Source organism: Artemia franciscana, chromosome 1, assembly GCF_032884065.1.
Source record: "Artemia franciscana chromosome 1, ASM3288406v1, whole genome shotgun sequence".
Classification (NCBI taxonomy): Eukaryota; Metazoa; Arthropoda; class Branchiopoda; order Anostraca; family Artemiidae; genus Artemia; species Artemia franciscana.
Window position 1 is genome coordinate 4,699,700 of NC_088863.1, and position 22,691 is coordinate 4,722,390.

Sequence of the window (22,691 nt, forward strand, 5' to 3'; positions counted from 1 at the left end):
TTAATTAAAAAACAAATAAAATAACACCGTAGTCTCATTTGTATTATAATGAAAACCAAATATATTTGTATGTTTTCGCTTAATCTTTTTTTTTTATATATATATACATTAAAAATTCAGCATTGTCATGAGAACTCTTCAGTCAACTTGATTATCATGGTCATTTTTGGATTTTGTACAAATCGCACATGTTGGCAAATAACTCATTTACGGTTTTCGGGTAATCTATTTTAATTCTTCTAATTTTTGGTCTTTTATTGAATTTTATTTATTTTTTAATGTTTTGGCTGTTTTTTCATTGGTTTTTGGTTGTGTTGACTTCGCTTTTGTTTTTTGGTTTTTTCATCAGCATTTTCTTTGATTATATTATTTTATTCGCATTGAAGAAGAGAGGCGGTTGTTCTCTTGAAATATTCGCTTTGTGTGTATCTTCAGTAATTTCATTTGGTCTTTAAAAAGCCCATTTTTGATCATTTTCTTTCTTCATGTCATAAAAAACACTTGAGCGGTCATAAAAAAAGCAGAAGTGTACAAGTCTTCAAATATTTATAAACTTCAAAAATGTTTTTGTTATTTTTTATATAAATAAAACAACTTGTGATATCAACATAATCTTATAATGCACAACTTAATCCCCCACCCATTTCGATCCAACTTCTTCAAAGTTTACATACTTAATGCTTTTTATTATTTTCATCAATTTCACTTAAATTATACTATAAAATGACTAAAACCCAATATTACCCTAATTTGCCTGAGGAGTTGAGGGTTAGCCCAAACCAGTTGCATCGGCACAAATTTTTCCATTAAAGAACGGGTTGCACAGTCCGCCAGTGTCAAAATTTTTATCCAACTCATAAAGAAACAAAAAATGTTGATGTATTTTTAAAATTTTCACTGTCAATGTACCAAGGCCGTATCAAGGGGAGGGTTGGGGGTTTCCAACCCCCTCCCCCAAGAAAAATGTTTGTCCAACTCGTAAAAACGTAACAAAATGAATCTAAATTTTGATGTGTTTTCTTAAGTTTTAAGTTTCGGCACACATTTTTCCATGAAAGAACGGGTTGCAGAGTCCGCCAGATACTTTCATTGGGAGCATGGGGATTCCTCCTTATCGGGTTTTGAGAAACCAGTTCAGTTCATAACGCAATAAGTATGACTTGTAAAGACTCTTTGTGCAATTTCTTAACAAGAAAGTGAAAACGAAACAAAATTGAGTGAATCTTGCAAAAAAAAACTTGTTTTAATCAGTATCCCTCTCCACATGACCAAAATTTGGTCTACAACAAAAATGTTGGTTTATATTTACAAATATTACTAAACCAAACTACTGACCTGATATGACTAGAAAGTTGTGGGTTGCTCCACACTCGTTGCAACGGTGCAGGAGATTCTACTGGACTAACTAATATGTTACACTCAACATTCAAAGCGGCTACACTGGAAGACTCGATCACAGCTGCTGTCTGTCTGCTGCACACATTCTGATTGGTCAATTCCAAACCTATAAAAAATCTAATAGTATTAATACCTACTGAAAGTAAGAAGAAGTTGGAAGAAGAAGGAAGACGACTGAAAGACTGAAAGTAGCAAGAAGGTGTAACAGGAAGGTGTAATACAGGATTTGAATTTTCTTAGAAAGTGTTGAATCTAGGATTCCCCAAGAATTGGGCAACCCCAAAGAATGCCTTAGCATGGCCAAAAAATTTGCCACAAAGCATAATAAAAATAAGCCATCAAGTATTAAAACACAGACTTTCCTTTTTCCAAATCTAGCCCTTTGTTTACGTCCAACATAAAGACGATCCCAAGATTAAATAAACGGTCATGCAAAAGCAGAAAAATTTAAAACTTTTCTGGCAATTTCAGTAAATGGTAAAATGGTCTCTCAGACTGTAAATCATACCGTGTAGTTTTACACACTATTGATAGAGCCAAATATAGCCAAATCTATTGAAACCAAAACGTACCGGAAAATCAGATACATTAGTGCAATATGATAAGCTCCAAGATCTAAGGATGTTTTACAAGAGCAGACAAATGCAAAATCATAATTGTAAAATGAGTTTTTCTAACTTGAAAAAGAAAAATGAGTTTTTCTAACTTGAAAAAGAAAAGAAGATAATCAGTATTATTTTTCAACAATAAGCAACACACATACAAACCCTACAGCCTGGAAAATACAACCAGGGACATTGATTTCTGAAAAACTAAATACAGCCTGAAACAGAAACTGATTTATACGGAGTTTCTCATTAGAAAAATTGGTTATTTGGCTTTCCCATAGCAGCAATTGGAACACTGCTGCATTCAGTTTGCCTGGGAAACTGATTTATACAACCTGAGAAACGGATCTTTAAATTGTGTCTAGACTTACTATCAAACAGAAAGACAGATTTATGAACCAAAACAACCCGATCAATAAGTTTACGACGGGTTTACCATAATCTTCATTTATTAATCAGCTCTATAGTTTCTATATAAATTACTGTACGTTAGTTATATGTGGGCGATGGTCAACGTCAAAAGCTGATTTAGCCAAAACTAATCTGTCTCCCATTTATTTATTTTTTTCCAGTTTCTTTTTATAGATGGGGAGGGTCACAGAAAACTTCGTATGGTTCCCCTTCGATCTTAAATTCAAGATTCTAGAGCCTTATTTGATCCCTAAAAGGGATAGGAGGGTAAAAACCCATCTCCCAAGCCCATTATGCCGCCCTTCCAGGACACAAACATGGCACTCTCTTGCCATCAGATTTAGAGTTTTGTAAAAGTTATTTTACTTGGAATAATCCGAAGAAAGAAAAAAATGGACCTGAAGGGGGACATGATTGTATCAGGCAGCTCTATGGGCAAGAGACCCGAACTACAAAATTGCTTCTTATTGGACACCTTTTTCAGATAAAGTTGGCATGACGCATAATATTAGAAATACAACCTTGGGATGGATTCAGACAGATATAACAAAGACGTAAGAATTAAGTTCGTGACTCCCCAATCCCCTGCCCTCCTCCTTCAGACAGGAATCCTCTTCCTCTTCAAACCATCCACGTCCATATTGAAACTAAAAGCTTGTGGTATAGACATGTGCAACAAGGAAGTACGAACGATGTTAGTGACTACCCAATCCTTCAGCCTCCTCCACTTCCTCCTCAAACCGCCCTCTTCCATGTTAAAACTACAGTCTAGCGTTGGATATAACACGTAAGTACGAACTAAGCTCGTGACTTCCCAAATATCCACACTCTTCTTCCTTCTAGTCTCTCCTCTTTAATCCTCTATAACTCCGGTGTGACCTCAAATACCTTCAATGAAATCGAAACAACATTTTGAGATTTTACTCAAAATTTAAAGAATTATTTTTATTGAAGAAAAATAAAATAAACTTAAAGGTGGACAGGATTCACATAAGCCTAAGGGTAAGGCCTCCCACTTTTGTAGTTGACCCTTCACAGATACGTTTTACTAATAATGGTGGGAATAAAGCCACCAAACATTATGACGTTAAAAGCATTATGTTAAAGTAAATCTGGATACGTATGACAGAAAGTACAAATGAAGCCTTCGACTCCGCCTACCTCCAGCACCCTACGTGCCCCGTATAACTCGGAAGGCATTGAATCAGAATTTCAGCATAGTATTTTGCAAAGAAAGGTCTCGGCCGATATGATCCAAGCCGCTCTGGCATATTCCCTATTTTATTCAAATTACCCATTTTTCACATTTTTCACATTCTCACATTTTTCACAGATTTTTAGTAGGAAAAGTAGCATGTTGCACCCTTTTTTTGAAGCAGAATCATGCAAAAAGTTTCTGTCTGGGGGTGCACACAACCCACGATATTGTCAGCTAATGACAATCAAAAGGACTTAAGTCTAAAAATGATTTTTTTTTTTCGTCATTCCAGGGCACATATACGAAACTTTATATATGACAATAATTTGGCCAAAAGGGTGTGAACATATGAAGCAATTTTATATGTCTTATAGGCTTGAAACTTACAGGGTAGGAAAATCACAGCTCGGATCAAAGTTGCTGGATCTTTATTGGAGAGTTGGCGAAAAGATCCGAGATAAAGGACTTGAGTCCAGACCATAAAGAGTTACATACTTTGGAATACATTTATCAGACATAAAGCAGTTAATGGACATAGAACATTTCTGTAAGACCACACAAAAGGGAGCTTTATTAATAGTAATAAAAAACCATATAAATAAAATAATAAATATAAAAAAACACATATAAACAAAAAGCCATGCCACGCATAATATTTCAATAAATTAACTGTTAAATCAGATAAGTGAAAAAAGAAGAAAATTGTGTGGAAAGTAAACAGTGATATTAAAACTTAAAGCACATATGTTTTATGTTTATTATGCTGCTTTTTCAGGTAATGATAGTTTAAATAAAGTCCATAATTTATTATATTTTTTGCTAATCAGATAGACATAATCTACTTCCTAAAGGACCGAGGGAAAACTACGACCTTTAAAACAGGATCTTTGAAATCACAATATTATATCACTTTTTAAGGGAGCAGGGTACGGTAATCCAGAGTCATATAATATATGGTTAAACTTACATTGCCATATATATCTTAAAAATTTAGTAAAAATCAAGCATTTCATTTCTAATGAAAAACCTCCATACACAGTTATGGGATTTTTGGTAATTGTGAGTATCAAATAAAAAAAAATATGAATTAAAAGTCAATTTTAAAGCAAAAGCCAAAAAAAGGAACAAATTACTTAATATGGCAAAACAGTCCTTTGAAAGTCTTTGGGAATCAATAGGATTATTGATATTTGAAAAAAAAAAATAGAAACAATCAGGATTTATCTTTTTAATGAAAAAAAACTCTATATGCAGTTGTTGGTAGTATCGGACACCAAATTTAAAACAAAGAAACGTAGGTGAAAAATCGGCATAAAAATAGGTTAAAAATATATTTTAGCAAACAGCTTAAGAATGTGTATATTTGAAATTTATCCCTACGCTTTTACTGTTTCAATGCAAAACGACAATCCTGCTATAGTTTGATATTCACCTTTATTTATCTAACGATTTACATTTAAAATTCACCTTTCGTTTTTTTAGATCGAAAAATACATCCAATAGGTTTTTAAGAAATTTTCAAAATAGGCATATATTTTTCAATTCTTTAACAAGGATAGATGATTCCCTAAGAAGAAGTAATGTCATTATTGTGGCTTAATCAATGGATAGATCTGAAACATATCTTGTCCTTTCGGCACAGGTAACAGCTATAGACATCTCACAAAATCAAAGATAATATGAACCACAACAACACAAACTTACAAATAAAATAAAAATTAACCGTGAATGAAGAAATCAAGCCTAAGACGAAGGAATACTCCAATGAAAAGAAATATTCGTACTTAAAACCAGCAAAAATTACTATGGATAAAACTAAAATCGACAACGAATAAATCTCAGCTGTAACTAGAGTGGGGCAGTTGCTTCTCTCAAAACCCCTTAACTTTGAATTATTTTTGTGCTTTCCAGAAAGCAACACACATTTTAGACCGTAATGTTTTTGCACCCCAAATTTTTAAAAGTCAAAATACTAACCAAGATTAATATATCACTTTACTTCTTATAGAAGGCACATAACTTTATGAATTTTCTCCTTTCTGTTTTAGTCCAAGCGTCAAAACATCAACGACCAGAAAAAGCTCTCAGAAACATTCATTGGCAATATTTAAATCGATCTATTTTAGGTTGAGGGCGCCAAAAGAAGGTTTTATTTATATCTATCTCTTAATTACAGTTTCTTCTATCAATGTGTCAATATGTTTTTCTTGTACGCCAACTCGCAACTGAAAGAGTTAGGATTTGGGTGTAAAGAAACATGTTGGTTGAAATAAGCAGACACAGGGAATGTTTAAATCATAAATCCATAGATTATGGCAAAAATAAATAAAAATGAATACATGTAGCGAAATTAATTTAAAAACTTGTGAAACAGTGGATCAAACCACGAACCCAAATAAAAGCAATCAACTAGACCTACATAAGTAATTATATTAATTTTGAATAAAATATCAAAACGCATAGTAAATAAAATAAAGTAAAAACTTCTACTTCTGGACGACAAAAACAAACAGATTTTCTTAAACCAAATTTCTCGCATAACAAAAAGAGTGAGCCAACTAAAAATTGTAAAGAAACCATGTAAAAGAAAAAAAAATGACACATTGATAGAAGAAACTGTAATTAAGAGATAGATATAAATAAAACCTTTTTTCTTTTTTTTTCTTGTACGCGAGCTGTCATTACCATGAGCACTATTTTTCCTTCCTCCTTCCTTTTGGATTCTACTTTATAAGCATCCTTAGAGTCTTCTCCCTTTTTCATTTTATCTTTTCTCCTTTTACGCAAGCTATCATTACCTTCAGTACTGTTTTTTCCTTCCTCCTTCCCCTTGGCTTCTTCTTTATTAGCATCCTTAGACTCTTCTCCTTTTTTATACATGCCAAAGGGGTCGTCCGAGTTAGCCAGGTCTCTAACCAACCTTCTAAGTTCCGCAACTTCTGGTCCAGTAAGAACAATATGACTAGCACCATCTACATTCGTGTTTTTATGTTCAGGGCTCTGTAAGTTCTCGCCGTATTGCTCATCATCAGTTTGTTCAGAGTCATCAAATTGAGACTTCCATTGCGATGCCAGAGTTAAGCCCCCGGTGCCTTTTGCCAACCCAGAATTGTTTTCATCTTCCATCACAGCGCATTGAGTATAAGATACATCGGCGTGACGATCACGAATTCCACGTCGGGAGCCAGGACTAGAAGAATGGAGGCTGTGAAACCTGAAAGATCAGCTCTTTTAACAATCGGATATTATTGAGATAAAGAAAGAAAACAATCAAAATGCGGTTTTTAAAGGCCAAATGAAAATACCGAAGAAAACACGAAAAATGAATATAATGAGAGAACAATGGCCTCTCTTCTTCAGCGCGAACAAAATAATATGATCAAGGAAAAAAACAAAAACAAAAAAACAAGCGCAGAAAGTACAACAAAACCAATTAAAAAAAAACGGCAAAAATTAAATAAAAGACGAAAAATTAAAGAATTAAAATCAAATACACAACAATAATAAAGTGAGTTATTCGCCAATATCCACAATTTGCACAAAATCCAAACAAATGTGAACTGTCATCGACGGATACTAACGAACAACTTAAGTACTTCCATTTGGCCTTTAAAAAACCCCATTCTTTATCTTTTTCTTTCCTTATGTTATGGCAGGCCAATGTGGTATAAGAAATTATCTTTGATATTATTAAAGGACTAAAAGCATCCCGTTATGAACAAACTCAAACGTCTGTATAACAGAATTGTCTTGGGTGGCAGATTCGAAGGTCTGTTTTCAATAGTTACTTAAAATAATCTAGGGCATTATCATAGTCAATGTCAGGGTTTGTTGTAGGTATGTTTGTCCAGGGATGCTAAAGCATCCTATGTCTTAAAGGGGGCGCCAGCTCAATTTATGTTTCTAGGATGATGTTATTATAGCAACATATTTACAATTAAAAACTTTTTTTTTATTTAAATACTGGATAAAAGAAAATGGCTAGAAAAGAATATAAAGAAAATGGCTAAAAGAAAATAATCAAGGGCATTATCGTAGTCAATGTCAGGCTTTGTTGAAGGTATGTTTGTCCAGGGATGCTGAAGCATCCTATGTCTTAAAGAGGGTGTCATCTCAGTTTATGTTTCTAGGAGGAAGTTATTAAAGCAGCATATTTACAGTAAAAACTTTCTTTTTATTTAAATGCTGGATAAAAGAAAATGGCAGGCTTTTGATCAGTAAATGGCACTAGTAGCATACGTTTTAGGATTATTATTTTGCTGTGTATATACTGGGTAACGGTAGAATATCTTACTGGAGCGTCCATGGTGGGATCCAAAGAGCGTACAAAAAAAGAGCGAGATATGCCGACTTTTTTTGGCTTGTTTTTGTTTTATTTTTTGCTTTTTAGGGGAATCCATTGATAAATAATTTGCTTTGTAGTTTCGAAAATGGCCTTAATAAGGCCTTTGGCAAATTTTCCTTTTTTTGTAATTTTTCTTTTTTTTTTAATGAATTTTGAGATTCCAAACGATACAAATCTAAGTGTTTGAATTATAAAAGAACAGCTTCAGTGGCTTGTATACATTTTCTAGACTGACAACATTGCTTCCACTATCCCCACATTTTTCCGAGTTGCGCCAAATTTCTTAGAAAGAAAACTGGGCTCGCCAAAATCACCCTAAAACTTAACGTTAACGAATATTAACGCTTGGTATTCCGTTTTTAAATTTTGCGAATTTGCAATCTTGACTTTCTGAGAAATTTTAGAGAGCCCTCGGATTTTGGGGAAATTTAGAATTTTACTTTGGAAATTCTCACCAAATAATATAAATTTAGGATTTTAAAAATTATTTCGAAATTTATAAAGAAGTATTTGAATAAAAAAAAATATTTGATAAAAGTTCGAAATAAAATTCTTATAATTCAGGAAAATAAATTTAGAAATTTCCACCCGATTTTCTTTTTATTTTATTATGGTGAAACTTGTAAAATTCCCAAAGAACTCGGAGATAGTGAAAACACTGGTGGATATATACCGTATTCCTAGAATGAATTAACAAAATATCCGACAAGGGTGTTAGAAAGGTTGAATAAGAAGGACTAGGCAAGGTTGAGCTTGTAACAAAATAGCTTGAAATTTATGAAAACATTTTCAGAAGGTGGTGAAAACAGAGGGTCTCACCAGAAGGGGGGAGGGGAGAAGTTTAGCTTCAAATATTTATGATAATAATAGACACCGTGACTTGGGCGTTGGAAATGATACAAATAATGGAACTTTTTGACTCAAAGAGTTAGTAAATTTTGTCTCATTGGAGCTTGAAATGAAGCATATTTGTTGGTTACTTTTTCAATTTACAAAACAAAATCAAAAAAGTGGTCACTAATACACTTATAAAGAATATTTTAAGTCATATTTTGAAGTTTGTTGTATTACATTTGCATTTTGGAGCCTGTATGGCGAATAAAATCGTGGCATAACTTGAAAATGCTGTGGAATGGTTCAATTATATTGCATTGTTTCGCAAATCTTAGGTAAAAGAATATATTGCATTGAAAAAACACCCCCAAGAGAGGCAGTTCCAGGCAGTGCACAGTCCTAAACATAGGTTCTTACCTCCTAACATTTCTCGCTCTGTCTCGATCCTTGGTTCTTTCCCTGGTAGAAGGATGAATTTTCGTAATTGGAGGGATATCACCCTGGGTTGCACTTCTAATAACATTTGGGACGATATGTACTGAATTCGACACAGCAGCACCACCTGTAATAATTTAATAGTTGATTTCCTTTTAAGGTAATTCAGCAATTACATCTTTGATATATCTAAAAAGTTTTGATATATCTAAAATAAACGGCTTTTACATCTTTATTTTCTCATTTAATTTGTACAGTCATTCAGGGACTCTTCTTTTTCTGTCGCCCCCGCCCCCGCCCCCTTACTTTAAATTTCTTATAATTGACCTTTTACACCTTTATACAAGAACTTATGTATTATCCAAATCATTTATGATTGGTTACTGTAAAATAGTCAACCAATGAAAAAAAAGTATACACATTTCGCTCATTTCCTAGGGCTTCCTAGAATTTTAGTGAGTTTTTTCTTTTCTGTTCAATTTGCAGAATCAAGGTTCATTTTATTTGTGGCTACGCAAATGTAGAAATGTAAGTGGAAACTGCACAACAGTAAACTACATCGGTGTCAAGCGTTGAATGTCCCTTCCACCATGGGTTGAGGCTCTGCATCACCCATAGCTAAATTTCAGCCAAGGTACGATGTATTCCTTAGTAACTTGACCAAGAACGCCCCGATTTGGATGTTAATTATCCTATAATCCAAAAGTCTTTAATGTAAACTCAAATGTTAAGGTCCAAAAGAGCGAGTCACGAACGGGAAGATTCGATGAGTTTGTGGGTAAGATAATGGGACCAGACCTTGAGATGACACAGCTATCAAGAAACTCTCACTCGGTGACCACAGATTGCTTTGACACACTGACAAAATGGATTCCCAACTAGTAGAAAAAGACAACGGTGCAGTGTTTGCAATATTATTACAGAATATTTAAAATCAGTTGGTGCGTGTAACAATAATAGATGGAGTTTGCATTTTTGCTCATACCTTTGAATGGTTTGCGACAGCTTTCGTAATATCCTTATTTTTGTATTCAAAATGTTTTGTGCAACAACAAGATGGTTTATGTGGATGTAAAAACAAGATGGTAAAAAATCAACTTGACCTTACCTGTCTTCTTCAACATACAGCCAACAGTAATGTTTTCTAGGACGAACAACCCAGTGGGTCTGGCCCTAACATGAATCACACCCCGTTGAGACTATTAGTTGCTTTGAACGCCTTCAAGTTCAGTACGTGTGTCTAGTTGGACAATCTAGCGTTTCACGAAAACTATCTGATCAGAAAAAAGCTTTTCAAAAGAGATATTTGAGATTAACTTTTGAAAGAGTATTAATCCACTATTCAAACCTCTTTAGGAGTGCTAAACATAAAACTTTTAGAGAAGAGCTGATTTATACGCAGGTTCTCACGCTTACAAAAAACAAATTTCAAACTCACTTTAAAAAGAATTAATTTCTCGAAAATCACAGACTTTGACTACCTCACCTAGCCTCACAAGTAGTTCTTTCCCTGCACATTCCAGAAATTCTTCTAGGGGATTTAGCCCACGGTCACGCCAGATTACTATTACTTAGTTGCCAGCCTAGAGGTGTGTGGGGTAACGATAGTTAGCCTCCACATATGACGATCTTTGACTTGATTAGGGCTGGCCGAAGAACTCTCGCTTAATTTTCAAGGAGCAACCAGGCATGTTTCGTTTTCTACCGCTCTTCCGTAAGAGAAGAGTATCCCAGACCGAACATTGGGGACTGAAGAGGACCCTTGTCTCATGCACGTCCAGTTATCTCAGCACTGTCACCTTCTAAGTCAGATTTTAATAGTAACTTTTGGTTGCTTTGTCTGGATATTAGTCATCATACCAACTCAACAAAGAACAAAGCCTATCGAAAAGAAAACCTTTAAAACTATCATCCTGAACCCTATATACAGGAATTATCTACGAAGTTCTACTTCTTGTGATGTATATCACCACAGAGAAAGAACATCATTGTAGAAAAGAAGATATTCTTCCACATTATCCTAATCTTACAATAATCAACCTAAATTGATGTCAAATCTGGTCCATAGCTTAGAAATGACAAAAGGAAATCCTTAAATCGCAAGTGGCAACGGTTTCGGAGAAAAAAAATGAAGAAGTTTGCAGAGGCGTACTTCCTGAGAAGAAGATGAAGGCCTCCGAATTAGCAACTGAAGGCCGGTCAATGACTCAGATCAAATGCCTCAGTACATTTTGCTTTGGGATTGCTAAACATATCTAAGCTGATGAATCCATACTATTCAGGAGTACCGATTTTTCTCATTTAAATTCTTGAAAAATGAACGTTTCCGTGGAGTTTACAGATGGCAGCATCCCTCTTCTGTCGCTAAAGAGGTGATGTTGGGTTACAAGGAGTCCGATAAGTGGACAGCTTCATTTACCTGGGTAAATTTATCCGCAAGGATGGTAGATACAGTGAAGATGTTAAAAGTAGAATAGCCAAGGCTAAGAGCGTTTTTCATAATTGAAAAAAGCTTGGAAGAATAAGAAGATAAGTCTGCAAACTAAAATCAAAATTTTGGAAGCAACGTGTGGTAAAGTATGGTTTCAGTATGAAAAGTATGAAAGGACATTAAATAGTGTAATGAGCAAAAAACTGGTAATTGCAAAAATATCTGTATATATTTTAACAAGGAAATACAACAATTTAAAAACTTTAAAAAATAAAATCTTTTTGAAACCAGCTATAGAGTCAGAAAGAGAGCCCAAAAAGCGAAAATTTGCAATTATTACAAGTGATGCTTCTCTCTTTTGACAAGGAATTACGACAATTCAAAATCCCTAAAAAAGAAAACCAACAGTTTAAAGCTTAGTACATATCGTTGTTAGAAATCAGACTAGCTTCAATAATCAGATATTTTTGAACAGACTGCAGTATGAAAAGACATTAAATTCCGTAAAGAGCAAAAAATGGTAATTGCAAAAATATTTGTATATATTTTAACAAGGGATTACAACAATTTAAAAACCTGAAAAAAGAAAACCACAATCGTTATTAGAAATTAGAATTACTTTAATGATCAAAAATCTTTGAAAAGAGACAGTATGAAAAGACATTAAATTGCTTAAAAAGCAAAAAACTGGTAACTACCGAAATATTTGTATATAATTTAACAAGGGGTTACAAGAATTCAAAAACCTTAAAAAAGAAAACCAAAAGTTTGAAGCTTAATGGATATTGTTGGTAGAAATAGGATTTACTTTAATAATCATAATATAAATAATGTCTTTATTTATATAATAAAAATGAAATTTTTAAACGTTTATATTATTATAAATGATTCTATTTATATAGCTAATGATTCAGTGAAATTATGTTCAATGTAAACATCTAAAACTTAAATCACTCCCTATTTCCCCTCTTTCTGTAAAAATGTTATTCTTTCTTTCTTTATAGATTTTTTTACTTTGAAATATGGATTTAACTCCTCTAGATGTTGTGATGGTCATTTTGAAAAAAAAAGTCTCTATTTATGTAAGCTGCCAATTTCGGTATTATTTTACGCCGATTCGAGCTACTTTCCACTGGTTTCGTATTTGGGCCTGCTTTTAGAAATTACTGGACTCAAATACTTATAGTAAAATCATCCAAGTTATTCCTAAAGAGTTGATCAAAAATGAGAATCAAAATGAAAAATCAAAAATGAAAATCAAAATGAAAATTCAAAAATGAAAATAAAAAAAAATAAAAAATAAACAGCTGATTCGTAATAAATCCTTAATCATAAAGTGCACATAAAACACGTAAATTTTTCATCCAGTCTCAGTAAAAAAAAAAGAACAAAATGCACAAAATAAATAATTATTACGTTTTTTTTACAATGCGAATAATGATAATACAATTGAAACAAATTAAGTATATGAGAATTGTCATTAATTACCCGGTCTGGAGCATTCGACTGAATGCATGCTAACCTCCGTGTCGACGACAGGACAGGGACGATCATTTGCAAAAGTAGTCCCACCATTTTTGACAACCTCTCTCGCTGATGATACTGGAACGACCTGTAAATGACAAAATCACACTAATTGATAAAAATATGATAGACGGAGACAATTAAAGGCAGGCAAATAATATTGAAATATAGTCATAAACATTTAGACATAGCCCAGAACAATGAAACATAGCCTATCTATGCAAGTCTTCGTCGTTTTACCCCGAGAGAATTTTCTTCAGACGGTCCGATTTCCATAGCTCAAGGTAAAAGGTGGATCTTGGTATATTGCATCTCCTCAAGCAAAAATCCATACTTCAAAATCAAAACGCAATAAGTGTAAAAAAAACATGTCAAAAAATTAAACAATTGCTCAAAACATTACAACATGGCTAGTTTATACTAGCAAGTCATTGCCATCGTACCCTAAAAGACTTTCTTGGGCAAAGGGACAGGGGTGATTTAGGGTGGAGGTTGAGTTCCATCTCAGAATCAGCATAGAATACTGAGTTCTGTGGAAGGTTTACGGAAGGAAAAAAAATGCATGATCTGCTTCACAAATTCATAATCCTGTCAGCAGGCTGTCTCCTGCCATCTTGGTGGACCCCTAATTTTCTAAATATCCTTTGGTGGACCCCTAATTTTCTTGGTGGACCCCTAATTTTCTAAATATCCTTACATGTGCATCAGTTTGCCATTGCGAGTCATAATGGTTTACCTGGGTCAGTTCAAAGTTGCCACTCGTTTGGTACCTTAAAAGATGTTTTAAACAATGTTTTGATTCCATATGATTTTTATAGCGTCTCTTTCATTATTTTCCCTTCTCTTCATTTCTTTCCCTCTTTTATAGTGTTGTTTTGGCTTTAGTAGGATATCCTTCATTCGTTCAATTGCAATTGGGGGTGTTGTAGTTTCTGAATAGTCCGCAAGAAATTTCACGGAGGGGGGGGGAATTGTCAGCGAGGATGGAATTGCCCGAAGGGGATTTTAAGATGGTATGTATACTAAGCGGAAGAAACTTCCTTGGAGGAGTTTCCCGTAGGGGAAGGGAATTTTTCATGGAGGGTGAGCAAGATTTACCGCTATTATTTAAAAACAATAAGAAACTGAATAAAAAAAGTTTTCAAACTAAAAGAAAGGAGCAATATTAAACTCAAAATGAACAGAAATTGTTCCGTATACGAAGAGGTAGTCCCCCTCCTCAAGACCTTGCTCTTGACGCTAAAGTTTGACCGTTCGTCCCAATTTTTAAGAACAACTCCTGAAACAAAAGGGCGGTTTAATTAGAATATAATTTTTTTTTAAAGTGTCAAAAGCTTTATCAGGAATACCAAGGTCTTGAATAGGGGGGCAGCCCCTTCACATACGGAATCATTTCTGTTCGTTTTGAGTTTCAATATTGCTTTTTACTTTCAGTTGAAAGAACTTGTTGTTGTTTTTTATTTAATCGACCAAAAAGAAACACAAAGCTTCACGAGCCTATCGGCCCGAGAAGGTAAACAGCACGTCTGCCTATGCTGTTTAAATTAGCTGAAGCATACAGGTCAATATGATTTGTGCATGCGTACCTGGTCCTCTTCTTCTCTTGCATCCTGATCTTGTTTTTCTTCATTTTCATTATCTGGAAGCTTCTTTGGTTCAAGATTCTCTTCCGAGACAGCTGCCACTGTTTTATGATCGATATCAGTTCGTCTTTTCTTCGGTGTTTTATCACTCACCAAACTTTCCGCTAACTTGCTTATAGCACCTAAGCATGACAGTTATGAATATCATAAGTTACAACAAACAAATTTTTCATTATAAATAAAAAGCTCAGGAAACAATCAAAAAACATATTTTAAGGCCTATTTGGATAATCAAGACGAATAAAAAACTAACTCAGGTAGTGATCCGAAGCCCCCCTTTCTTCCTGCACATATGCCTGTATGACAAATAATAGGGAACTTTCCATGGCATAGGATAAACATATATGTACATAACTAGAACTTATATCATATTTCCAGGATCAAATTGTTAAAAAGCATTTTTGGTTTGCATTTGTCATTAAAGCATTTGTCATTAAAGAATGCCATAATATGTCAATAAACATGTCAAAAGCACTTTATATTTGATTTTAAGTCATTGCGGTTTCTTTGAAATAGTTGAGCACTGTAATTGGAAATAAGATGCACGTTGGAGTTGCTTAAAAATTTAAAATCTGCCAATTATGAGATGAAAACTGCACTTTGCTAAGTGTCCAGACGCAAAAACACTTTAGACTTACAACTTAATCGCTTTGGGCTTCCCACAACCAGTACTATTCACATCTCATTGATGTATCAACTCATCTGTCAAGTCATCCAAGTCATATGCCAACAAAGCTGCGTATGCTCCTCTGACACCCTCTTCAATATTCAGAATTTCGCTTAATTTCGAAAGAAAATTCGAAATTCCGACTTTCTTTGAAACTTGTCTTATATCTTCCTACTCCATCCAAAGGCTAGTCATTTTTGTTGGGCCTCAGCTTGATTTCCGAAAAGTAAAAAATTAATAGGGTCTTAGGTAAAACATGACTGAAACCAAGCCTGTATCCAGGGGGGGTACCGGGTTTGAACCCCCATCCCAATGTTGTCCAGCTTGTGAAAATGTAACGGAAATGCATACAAACAAATTGTTGATGCTATTTTGAAGTTTGGTGATTTGGTTTGGAACGGGGGTCAGCGCCGCGACTCCATGAGCTCAGTCAGAGTCGACCCAGCTCCAACTGAGTGCCTGGAGGAATCTAGAGGAAAACAGGGGAAACTTCAGATGATTTGCCTTCTACCCCGTATTGCACTTCCGACAGTGTTGCGATGGGTGGTAAAGTTGAACCAAATTCAGTAAATTTTCTTCAGTATATTTGCTTTGATGTGTCATTGCCTCAAGGAAACAAACCAAATGATAGGATGCTTTGAACTGTAAAGGTTGATTAAATATTACAATTTTGAATTATATTAACAGTTTTTAACCAAAATTGGTGCCGAGGTACTGTCAGGAAGGTGCCGATCGAAGCTTTCATGTCTCCACACATTGATATTTCGGGGCGTTAATAAGTGGTTGAATAAGCTAACTAAAGGTTACCTCCTCCAGGGGGATCAATTAAAATCAAAATAGGTAAAGGATGTTTCATTTCGGGTGCATTTATGCACCCGAACATAATAATTTGCTTGCTAATGCTGAAAACGAAGAAAAATGAACCCCCACCTCAATTTTTGTCTGGCTTGTAAAAATGTAACAGAAATGCATACAAACGAATTTTTTTTTGTTATTTTGAAGTTATTGGTTTGGTGATTTGGTTTGGAACAGGGTCAGCAGCGTTACTCCTTGAGCCCAGTCAGAGTCGCCCATCGCCAAATGAGTACCTGGAGAAATCTAGAGGAAGATACGGGAAACTTTAGACGATTTGCCCTCGACCCCGTATTGCACCCCCAACAGTATTGCGATGGGTGGTACAATTGAACCAGATTAAGTACATTCTCCTTCGACCTGTACTTCTTTCTGGTACAACTTTTTCTTTAAGTCGGAAATCCGGTACAACTCTGCCGAACTGGCAGAGTTGAATAACTTCAATAACTGAAATAACTTCAATATTTTTCTTAATGATCGGGATTATGACTTTCACTGTTCATTGCAGTAGAAATACTGACGCCCAGAGCTGCTCTCTCTCTTCTTTTGTGTTCTGAAAAAACTTTGTGCGAACGTCCCCCTTTTCAACTATTCGTTTTAGGAATTTGATATCCATTGACATATGTCAAGGTAGGCCTTTTGAAGAATACTTCACATTTGATCCATTGGTAATACTTAAATGCGTAGTGGTATACTCTGCTAATTATTTATATGTTGCTTATGATTATGTTACAGATAGTTTATGTGTAAGATAGGCCTATGGGAATGGGGAACAATTGCAACTATGGCTATCCAAACTTAAACAGTTTAAATAAATTCTATTCAGGTAGATTTATGGTAAACATTTACGTTTCCACATAATTTAGCAACTATGAAAGCGGATACATCATTTGAGTTCTTTTTTTATACTCTTTCCTAATTCACTGATTATTTTATCAATCAATGAATTATTTTATTAATCAATAATTTTATTAAATATTAATATTCTATTAAGTAATTATTAATTATTTCTGAGAAACTACATTTTGAGCCCAGTGGACTTGTGTTCCAAAACAGCAAGACTTATGTGTTCCATTTTTAAAAGTACCGTGAAACTGTTGGACCATATTCGCCACTCTGAGAGAGTACCGTTCAAAGGAATATGCACAGCGTTAAAAGTTTAGGTGTCGGGTACACTTTATTCCGGAAAGTACCCTTTCAAAGCTTCGTTTGGCACAGATCAAAACTTTAACATCCCAACACTTACTCCCAGCCAAAGGCAGAGACTCAGTAGATCCGTATCTGAGTTAAGTAGACCGTTGCCTGTATGCGAAGAAGTTGAAGTTCTTTAGCGACCTAATCGTACTTACAATACTTTTCTTAACTACTCTAGCCCTCCAATCCCAAGACCAAAGAAACCTATTTGTTTAATATTTTTTTTTTCTGAATTCTCCAACCCAAATCAGTTCATAAAGCGGAAATCAGCTGAGTTGCTGAAATCAATTCAATGCGCTGAAATACTTAGCAGATAATTAGTCAGTACAATTTCTTCCTTATAAGATACAAAAAGGAAAAGAGAGATTAGTTTCTCTAATCAGTTCATAAAGCGGAAATCAGCTGAGTTGCTGAAATCAATTCAATGCGCTGAGATATTTAGCAGATAATTAGTCAGTACAATTTCTTCCTTATAAGATACAAAAAGGAAAAGAGAGATTAGTTTCTCCAATCAGTTCATAAAGCGGAAATCAGCTGAGTTGCTGAAATCAATTCAATGCGCTGAAATACTTAGCAGATAATTAGTCAGTACAATTTCTTCCTTATAAGATACAAAAAGGAAAAGAGAGATTAGTTTCTCTAATCAGTTCATAAAGCGGAAATCAGCTGAGTTGCTGAAATCAATTCAATGCGCTGAGATATTTAGCAGATAATTAGTCAGTACAATTTCTTCCTTATAAGATACAAAAAGGAAAAGAGAGATTAGTTCCTCCAATCAGTTCATAAAGCGGAAATCAGCTGAGTTGCTGAAATCAATTCAATGCGCTGAAATACTTAGCAGATAATTAGTCAGTACAATTTCTTCCTTATAAGATACAAAAAGGAAAAGAGAGATTAGTTTCTCTAATCAGTTCATAAAGCGGAAATCAGCTGAGTTGCTGAAATCAATTCAATGCGCTGAGATATTTAGCAGATAATTAGTCAGTACAATTTCTTCCTTATAAGATACAAAAAGGAAAAGAGAGATTAGTTTCTCCAATCAGTTCATAAAGCGGAAATCAGCTGAGTTGCTGAAATCAATTCAATGCGCTGAGATATTTAGCAGATAATTAGTCAGTAAAATTTCTTCCTTATAAGATACAAAAAGGAAAAGAGAGATTAGTTTCTCCAATCAGTTCATAAAGCGGAAATCAGCTGAGTTGCTGAAATCAATTCAATGCGCTGAGATATTTAGCAGATAATTAGTCAGTACAATTTCTTCCTTATAAGATACAAAAAGGAAAAGAGAGATTAGTTTCTCTAATCAGTTCATAAAGCGGAAATCAGCTGAGTTGCTGAAATCAATTCAATGCGCTGAGATATTTAGCAGATAATTAGTCAGTACAATTTCTTCCTTATAAGATACAAAAAGGAAAAGAGAGATTAGTTTCTCCAATCAGTTCATAAAGCGGAAATCAGCTGAGTTGCTGAAATCAATTCAATGCGCTGAGATATTTAGCAGATAATTAGTCAGTAAAATTTCTTCCTTATAAGATACAAAAAGGAAAAGAGAGATTAGTTTCTCCAATTAGTTCATAAAGCGGAAATCAGCTGAGTTGCTGAAATCAATTCAATGCGCTGAGATATTTAGCAGATAATTAGTCAGTACAATTTCTTCCTTATAAGATACAAAAAGGAAAAGAGAGATTAGTTTCTCCAATCAGTTCATAAAGCGGAAATCAGCTGAGTTGCTGAAATCAATTCAATGCGCTGAGATATTTAGCAGATAATTAGTCAGTACAATTTCTTCCTTATAAGATACAAAAAGGAAAAGAGAGATTAGTTTCTCCAATCAGTTCATAAAGCGGAAATCAGCTGAGTTGCTGAAATCAATTCAATGCGCTGAGATATTTAGCAGATAATTAGTCAGTACAATTTCTTCCTTATAAGATACAAAAAGGAAAAGAGAGATTAGTTTCTCTAATCAGTTCATAAAGCGGAAATCAGCTGAGTTGCTGAAATCAATTCAATGCGCTGAGATATTTAGCAGATAATTAGTCAGTACAATTTCTTCCTTATAAGATACAAAAAGGAAAAGAGAGATTAGTTTCTCCAATCAGTTCATAAAGCGGAAATCAGCTGAGTTGCTGAAATCAATTCAATGCGCTGAGATATTTAGCAGATAATTAGTCAGTAAAATTTCTTCCTTATAAGATACAAAAAGGAAAAGAGAGATTAGTTTCCTACAGATCTGTGGTGTTCAATAGCAAGGCCGAGGACAGGTTTTCAATGAGAAGAAGTATGTCATCTGCATACGACATGTGACTACTATCAATACATATGCATTATCGATATATTCAATATTATTATTATTGATATGACTATCAATAATATGTGGTGGGATATTCCTTGTCGCTGTTCTAAGTGCATTTTCGAACATGAATGGACTTAAGACTGAGCCTTGCTTTACTCCACACTTCACCAGAATAGGGTTTGTCAATCCATCACGAGAACGGATCGGGACTATCGAGTTCTGATACCAATTCCAGAGGCATGCGCGAATAAACCACTAGTACCACAGCTTAATAAAGCAACTAATGATTGTGAATGTAAAATGGGGTAAGTAGATTTTCCTTCGACCTGTACTGTAATAAGGTTTAGATTTGTCAACTACGCATATGTACAGACTTTTTTTCATCATTTTATGTCGTTTCACTATATACAAAACCATAGAATACGCATTTTATACCCCTAACCATACTTCACACTTCACACATATTATCAGATATACTTCACACAAGTTTTTTTTCAACTGAAAGTAACGAGCAAAATTGAAACTCAAAACGAATAGAAATGATTCCGTATATGAAGGGGCTGCCCCCTTATTCAAGACCTTGGTATTCACGATTAAGTTTTTGGCACTTAAAAAAAAAACTTCATATTCTAATTAAACCGCCCTTGTGTTTCAGGAGTTGTTCTTGGAAATTGGGACAAACAGTCAAACTTTAGCGTAAAGAGCAAGGTCTTGAGGAGGGGGGCTACCTCTTCATATACGGAATAGTTTCTGTTCGTTTCGAGTTTTAATATTGCTCCTCACACTTCTCTAAAATCACACTTCTTTCGTAGAAAAGGGCACATTATTTTTTTCCAGTAACTTGCTAAGAATAGGGCATATGGTTATAGGTCTATATGAATCCATATCGTTGGGTCATTATTCTTTTTAGGGACAGACGTGACTAGTCCTGCACATAGTGATTTAGGGACATACTGTTTGACAAAATCATTTGAAACAACAAAGCTCGGTGTTATGTGGTGAGAAGCAGGAATTTAATATCACATTTTTGCATAGCCCGAGACTCAAAATAAATCCATAATAACAACCCATATAAACAGCAGCAAAACACGACCTGCTAAACAAAAAACAGAACGACTTACAAGCCTCACTTACAAGACTCGAGTTCGAAACACAAAAGTCGATCTTTTAAGACAACCTGTAAATAAAATCTTACCCAACGCTGGTGGCTGAGTTTTTGATGGACTAGCAGTCTTCTGAGGTGTCAATTCTTCGATCAGTTGAACAGGTAAAGCTACTTCCATTGGGGATGTTCCCGTTCCCTTTTCCTCGTTTTGGTTATCTTGTGCGGTGATGGCTACATGGTCGTCATTCATCTGCTCACTGATAATATGGGTAGCACCTAGTTGGGCATTTCCTTTGCTTGGTTGTGTTGTAGACATTGTCGATGTCGTTACAGCGGATGGATCCTGATTAATTTTTTCCCAATCAAAAGGATCAGAGTCTACAAAATAATAGCACTTTACTTTCAGTTATTTTAAAATTCAAAAAACTATTTTTAGCGGTTTAAAAATATTTAGAATGAAAAGCAAGAGGAGGCTATGTTTTATTCTCGAAGTGATTCACAAGTGACAACTGTTCATCATGTATTTATCGTGAAAAAAAACTAACACAATGCACAAATTTCAAGAAATACAATAATAAAATAATTTGATAAAATGTGAACAACAAAGGTTCGAATAACTAAAAGCCCTAAGACAAAAACTGTGAAATATGTGACAAATTTAATATACGCAAAATAAGAAAGATGGTTGGTTAAAGACAAATCTAGGGAAAGCGTGCAATAAATGACAAAAATCGATAAAATACAACAATCTTCAAATGATAAAAAAAAAATGTGACAAAAATAAAATCATAAATGCACCTGAAAGAGATTAAAATTCCACAAATTCAAATTTCAAGAAATACAATAATAAAATAAATTGATAAAATGCGAACAGCAAAGGTCCGTCAAACTAAATACCCTAAGACAAAAACTATGAAATATGTGAAAAAAACTCAATAACGCAAAATAAGAAAGATGGTTGGTTAAAGACAAATTTAGGGAAAGCGTGTAGTAAATGACAAATATTGATAAATACAGCAATCGTCAAATGATGAAAAAAGTGACAAAAATAAAATCATAAATGCACCTGAAAGAGGTTAAAACAACTTATGAAGCAATTAAGAGTTTGTAATTAGGAATTTATAGGAATTAAGCAATTTACAATTGCTTTTTTCAGGGGAAAAGATGAGAACTATTCACTAAATTCAAAGTGAAAACTGGAGGTTTGTTCCCATTTATTTTGCTAGGAAGAAAGTGTACATTACTTGATGCCTTTTCTAGACTATTTCCAATATATAATCGCTTCCAGGAGAAAATTCATTTGAGCCCTTATTGGGGCCAATAAGCATCTAAATTTATAAAAGTCTGTATTTTCGAACGGCTGTTTTTTAAGGGCATGTTTTCTGCGCAATAAATTTTACCGTAGCATAACAATTGCAAAAGGAAAATATAATGAAAAACAACCGATTGCCTTCCTTCTACAAAAATTATGAAAAGAAGCTAAATTACAGAATGTTTTAACTGAAAAGTATATAGAACAAAAAAGAAAGAAGAATTAAATTATTAAAACTTGAAAAAATATATAAAACTAAATTAAAAAAAAGAATATTGAAAGCAATGTGAAACTTCTCGCAAACTTTTTTCCGTTTGCTATTGTTAGGTAACTGCAAAGTTTATCTCCCAGAAAACGCGATCGTCTCGACAGATGTCAGGAAAAAGTTTGACATTTTAGATAATATTTAAAGATTCAAATTTTTGTGAAACTAGATTGTGA

At 34.2% G+C, this 22,691-nt stretch overlaps 1 protein-coding gene across 2 annotated transcripts in view; it reads right to left on the reverse strand.

Moving 5' to 3' along the window:
* Window positions 1-22,691, reverse strand: part of LOC136024740 (tau-tubulin kinase homolog Asator-like) — a 132,122-nt gene that overhangs the window by 78,236 nt on the left and 31,195 nt on the right. For both annotated transcript variants that reach the window (XM_065700186.1, XM_065700177.1), the window contains exons 6-11: window positions 21,029-21,316; window positions 14,771-14,949; window positions 13,149-13,272; window positions 9,212-9,356; window positions 6,414-6,829; window positions 1,336-1,504 (exon numbers count right to left, since the gene is read on the reverse strand). In XM_065700186.1, coding sequence (XP_065556258.1) covers window positions 1,336-1,504; window positions 6,414-6,829; window positions 9,212-9,356; window positions 13,149-13,272; window positions 14,771-14,949; window positions 21,029-21,316 — 1,321 coding nt within the window. The remainder of the gene's footprint in view (window positions 1-1,335; window positions 1,505-6,413; window positions 6,830-9,211; window positions 9,357-13,148; window positions 13,273-14,770; window positions 14,950-21,028; window positions 21,317-22,691) is intronic.